The 6,000-nt window shown below is 35.2% G+C and overlaps 1 protein-coding gene across 1 annotated transcript in view; it reads right to left on the bottom strand.

Moving 5' to 3' along the window:
• Positions 1-908: 908 nt before the first annotated feature.
• Positions 909-6,000, bottom strand: part of Cntn6 (contactin 6) — a 181,599-nt gene continuing 176,507 nt past the window's right edge. Inside the window, exons 20-22 of the mRNA XM_048354889.1 lie at positions 2,888-3,000; positions 2,056-2,224; positions 909-1,186 (exon numbers count right to left, since the gene is read on the bottom strand). Coding sequence (XP_048210846.1) covers positions 1,086-1,186; positions 2,056-2,224; positions 2,888-3,000 — 383 coding nt within the window. The 3' untranslated portion in view covers positions 909-1,085. The remainder of the gene's footprint in view (positions 1,187-2,055; positions 2,225-2,887; positions 3,001-6,000) is intronic.

The following is a 6,000-nucleotide window of genomic DNA, read 5'->3' as shown; positions in this document are numbered from 1 at the left end:
TCTTTCAGAGCTCACTCCTCACAACGAGAAACACTGAAATATTCGGATGGCAGAAGGGTCAAAATCCACCAGGGTTTCATGATGGAAAGGAGAGTACACAGAATGGCATTCATATTATATTTCCTGCAAATGTTATATTGTTAGAAGGGCTGATAATTGTTTGAAAAATTTTCACTGTAGAGAAAAAGCAATCCACAAAAGTTCATTCTCAATCCTAATTAATGTAGGATTGTCATGATTACGGATAAGTTTGACAAAACTTACATTTTGACTAAAAATGTTGAAAACCTGGCCAAATCATTCTCTTCCCAAACTGATCTATGGCAAAAAAATGACATCTATATACACAGTGCTACCAATTTATAATAAGTGCCTGAGATTCATGCATACAACTTTGTCTTAGGGTAATAAAAAAACTCATCTGAAGAGTACAATGTGCCATGATAAATTATTTGCTATATACCGTAATTGTTAAAGGATTAGTTTTAGGTGTGAATTCATTTTCCTTCATTTATTTCTTCATCACAAAGCATTTTTTTTCCATCAATATTGGTACAAAGACCTCTAAAAAAGTGAGTCAAGGAAAACAAACATCATGTAGATAGACAAACATTTCTTATTCCAATCTGATCCAGAGGTTAAAAATATACCATGCTTTGGAAACACACCTATTTTTATAAAGAATCTCATCTACAAAGACATAATTACATGTTATTTCGAATAGGGTGAGTATTTGAAATACTGAAATAAATGTTCTGGAGCTTAGAAAATGTGCATAGATTTAAACCTACTCCTTATCTCTTATGAGCATCACATTATTTATGCTCTTCATATAACTCACTTGGATGACACATCACTCCTTTGTCACCAGACTAGTTTAGAACCATGTGTAGACTTTAAAAGTTCTAAAGTGTTTAAAGTTTTTTTTTATTAATGTGTCATAGATATTTACAAGATCTTTATAATATACATTTTTTAAATTTCCAAAGGAGTCAGTATTAAGAATATGTCTTATGCAAGAGGCTGGAGACCACATGGGCAGAATGATTTACGTTCAGAAAACTCCCAAAGATTTATGCATTTATTCATCGTGTAAGTGGCTGAATAGCAAAAGAGTAAAAAATCAGGACAATCAACAGGAAATGAGTGCCAGGTCCTAAGACTTGAATTCCTCTGGAACTTAAACCTGCAAAATATGAAGGAAAAAAAAGATGAGATCAAACAAAATTGCTGAATAGATTGTTTCAAGACATAAAATACAAACTGCTATTCCCTTCTAATGCCATACAGTATTCTATTTCACTTACATTATATTTCATTTTTAAGGAGGTGCTTTTACCCTCTGTTCTCCAGGTATCTGTCTTAAAGGTAAAAATACAATAGAGAAAGGCTAAAATTTGTGATACCCACATGGAGGACAAATTAAAAAAAATGAGCCAACATTTGGGCAGCTAGCTATTTGCACTTGTTAGAGTTTCATTCAGATGTGTATTTTCTCATTATCATCAAAAATGGTAAATAAATTACTGCTACATTCTAACTCTAACCAGTGGCTTGTGGTGGCCTGCTTAGAGATGCTCATTGAAAAAGATTCAAGTTAACATGAATGCCTAGACCAACTGGCGATGGCCTGCCCTGAGTATGGAAATAAGAGAATGGGTGCATGTCCTTTTTTTTTTTTTTTTTTTTTTTTTTTTTTCCATTTCCACTCCTAACACAACTTTTAGAATCCTTGTGAAAATATTCTGATTTTGGCTCTAATTAACTCAATCATGAAATCATGCCTCGCAGACATCAAGGTGTCTTATGATTCTTTGTAAAATTTATTTTTAAGTGAGAAAACACGAAGACTGTAAACCATAGGCATGTCAGAAATTATTGGAAGGAAGACTAGCGTATCACCTCTGGCTTACAATCAAACGTGGAAATACAAGGAATTTGTTTAGTCTTTTCACTCAATAATTAAGCGGGAGTCAGAAAGTTGCTTGGAGCCCAGATTGCTGACTGTAGCTGTCAAGTTTCAAATTCGACACCAGCCTTGGTGACTCAACCTACTTGACATTTTTGGAATCCTAATCTCTTCACTGCTGCTTCCATCTCCGCCATCACTCACAGTTCTTATTTCAATCAAATAGTCTTCTTCAAAGGGAACCAGGAGCTCAGCTGAGGTGTTGTTGGTTTCCAAAATGTGAGTTTTACTTTGTCTGTTTTGTCGATACAGAATCTAAAAAAATAATCGTGAATAAAGTAAATAACAGATGTGAGGGTAAGTTCGGGACAATTATGATAGGACATGTAAATTATAAATATGTAAGTATTCCTAACATCAAAATATTCCATGGTGTCTTTCTTTAAGCTTATTTGTTCTTAAGGAAAAGCTGCTTCTTTGCGATAATATCTCTATTAATTAAATAGCTTGGTGCTATCATCTCTGGTGCTTACTGTGCAAAGACATTGCTTAGGTTGGGATCATTTCAACTCTGTGAGTATATTCCTCTGTCAAAAGTTGATACTCATTACCATGGACGGAAATGATTTGCTCTGGGTGTGCCAAGATGCTCTTGTTAGTTCCCCTCATGCCATTCAAATACCATAGCACGCGGCAGTCAGAGTTCTAGAGATCCTACTGGAACATATTCTTTGACCTCTTACAGAGCTCACAGCTTCTAATCAGGTAATACTACAGCAAAGTGCATCATGTAAAGAAATTGTTGAATATATAACTTTATTCTTTTATATTTTATGATGGAGATATACAACCTTTGCATTGGAGAATTTGAAAGCAGAGTTGGCCTCTAAACAATTATTTTTTTTTAACATATTGTCAAATGCACTTCATGAGTTTCTATTTGGCAATGATATATGAATTTCTTGGGAAATTCCTCACCTTGTAACCCAATACTTCAGACTCATTCTCCATGTTTTTCACATGCTCCCAGTTCAAGCATAACTTCGAATTTGACAGCTTCCAGGCAATGTTTGCTGGAGGTTGGCTTGGAGCTTTAAGACAGAACCAGAGATCAAATGAATTTAATTCAGGGTCATTGTGGCATGCATATATGGAAAGCAAAACTAGGGCTGGGAATGTGGCTTAGTGGTAGAGTGCTTGCCTAACATGCTTGAAGCCCTGGGTTCGATTCCTCAGTACCACGTGAACAGAGAAAGCTGGAAGTGGAACTGTGGCTTAAGTGGTAGAGGGGTAACCTTGAGAAAAAGAAGCTCAAGGACAGTGCCTAGGCCCTGATTTCAAGCCCCAGGACTGACAAAAAAAAAAAAAAAGCAAAACTAAAACTGGTGATTAACATAGCATGAGATAAAATAGTTTTTGATGTCATTTGAAGTATCATACTAATTCTAATCAGAGTAAGCAAATTTGAGCAGTTGGGGAGATCTTTTTTTCCAGACTTATGAATTAACAGCAGCTTAGTGAATGTTCAGTATTAATTTGCTAGCTCAACATTCCTATTGTGTGTTTTGATTTATCACATACGCAGAGATGGAAGGTCCTATTACCTACTGTAGCATTTTGCCATTATTCGATAAGTATGCTAACCAAATTCAAGTTGTAAACATTTTATACACACCGACTTACACAAACACATCCTTAGCAGTCTTTTACATTCATCATTTTATTAATTTAATTAGTACTGTTTAACAGTAATAAATGCAGAAAATTCAAGATGTCTCATGCAAACTATTGATAAATTATGAATGATTTAGGAAAACCACTTAGAACAGTTAACTCAATAGACACACACACACACACACACACACACACACACACACACACACACACACAGAGCCCGGACATTTCTTCCTCTACTCTTTATAGCAGGGTCTCCTCATGTTCTTACTCTTGTATAGACCACCTCTGTTTATTCTCAATGGATTTCCCAGAAACTTTAACTGCATAATACCTGGTTTGAATTTTCCTATATTCAGGCAAATCCCAGACTCAAATTCCTACAGGAAAAATCTATGAATTAATTTAGCCATATATCTATCTTAGCTCAATCAACTGTGTCTACCCATTAGAAAAATGTATGCTATTTAATATAAGTAGAGCTACTGGGAACACAGAAAAGGAAAAAGTCATTACAATATACTGATTACCCTCTATGATGTGAACTCTAAACCAAAACTGTGACTTTCAGTTCTTTGATATTAATTTTATATTCTTGGGGGAGAAAGATGATGGGGAATAGAGAAAGAAAGAAATAGAATAATCATTCCAAACTAGTGGATCTAGTGCAACTAGAGAAATTTAAAATTATCTAAATTCTACTTATCCTGTAAACAACTAATAAGTGACTGAGTTAAATCCAAATTTCGATCTTTGGGTTTTCAATCCAGTGTTTGCTCATGACAGCATGCTGCTTCTCAGAGATATGTACCTACATGATTATTTTTGAGATTACAAAATAAATAAAAGGAACAACATCAACTAAGCACTAGGAGTGATTTAAAGTACTTCAGCTGAAAAGCTAAGGCAAAGATAAAACTGCCCAGCAAGATGCTTTTTGCATTTTTTTAATATAGGAAGCTGAATGAGCATAATCATATTTAACTCTTTACAACACCTATGGAAATGGAAATTACTTCTTTTGGAAGTTTGCACTGACTGCTTTTCAATCTTGTATGCATTCCCAGAACATTTTTACCTTGTTGCACATAGATCATTTTAGATTATTTACTCTTGTTCCATTGCCTCTCCTGCAGACCACTCTTATTCATGGAATCACTTCCACTCCTTTGGTGTGTGATGCATAGACAAGTGTTTCTCCATACTCCCTTGGCACTTGGCTTATGTTTACTATGGATTTGTCATATGGAGTTACAGCTGTTCTTGGCCACACATTTCTCCAAATTTCTTGCAGGCATATTGCTCTTATCAACACTCACTAGCACAATGTTTGGCAAGTCAGGGGCACACAAGTCAAATATCTTTAGTAAATCACTGGGTGAAATCAGAATCATAATGAAAAAATTAGAAGTCCTGTATCTCCGGGCCATTATGATGTATGCACTGGAATATGGGCCATTTTCAGGTGACCAAGTGTAGACAATCCATTAACTATGCTTCCCTATCATCATGGCTAACCTCTTATCATGCTGACCCAGTTTCAGTGCCATGATGAGACTTATAGCAACCCATTTATGAGACAGGCACGTCAATGGGATTGACTATGTCCTGGAATCTTTCTCTGCAGTACAAACCCAAACCTGAAAGACTTCAATGTTCTGTGATTTTAAAAACCAGATACTTGTCTGTGGATACATTGATGTTTCCTGATGGACTGATTACAATAACTTTGTATCTATCTTAATTTTCCAGAAGCATCTCTTCTAATCTTTCTCAGCCACTAATGATCTAACATGCATATATATTGTATGTATACATATACATACATGTACATGTGCATGTATATGTATATATGTGTATTATGTATGTATATGCCTGTGTGTATACTCAAGTTTGCTATCTAGTATATTCTGTGGATTCATTTCTTTGATCTTTGCTCTGTACCATTAACAAAAACAGCACCATACAATCAATAGAGAGAAGATAAAAAGTTCTTTCCTTCAGCACCACCGGTAGAGGTAGATTCTGAAAGTTTCATTTATTGCGGTGTCTTTTGTTTGTCTGCCTATTTTAGTGGCATCATATTGCTTTTCACGTTGTGAGAATAGTGTATTGATGAAGCAACAGACCTGCTATTGTGACCTTGGCAATAACCTTGGCATTGACTTATCTGTATTTGTTTGTTTCTTCATTTATCAAGAAAGAAGTAGAACTTCCCATAGGTAACAAGAAAAGTTCTATCACTAGTGAGTATGTGGGCATGTTTAGTCAATTGTATGGATTACCCACAATGTTTTATTTCACTTGCTTTCCAGGAGAGGTGGGATGGAAAGTTAGGCTTTGAAGTCAGATAGATATGAATTTGGTAGGAGCCCCATTATTTTTATGTATGAAATGAGATTTATACTTCCCAGTTC

This window comes from Perognathus longimembris, chromosome 10 (genome assembly GCF_023159225.1).
Source record: "Perognathus longimembris pacificus isolate PPM17 chromosome 10, ASM2315922v1, whole genome shotgun sequence".
Lineage (NCBI taxonomy): Eukaryota > Metazoa > Chordata > Mammalia > Rodentia > Heteromyidae > Perognathus > Perognathus longimembris.
This window is presented reverse-complemented; position numbering and strand designations above follow the sequence as displayed.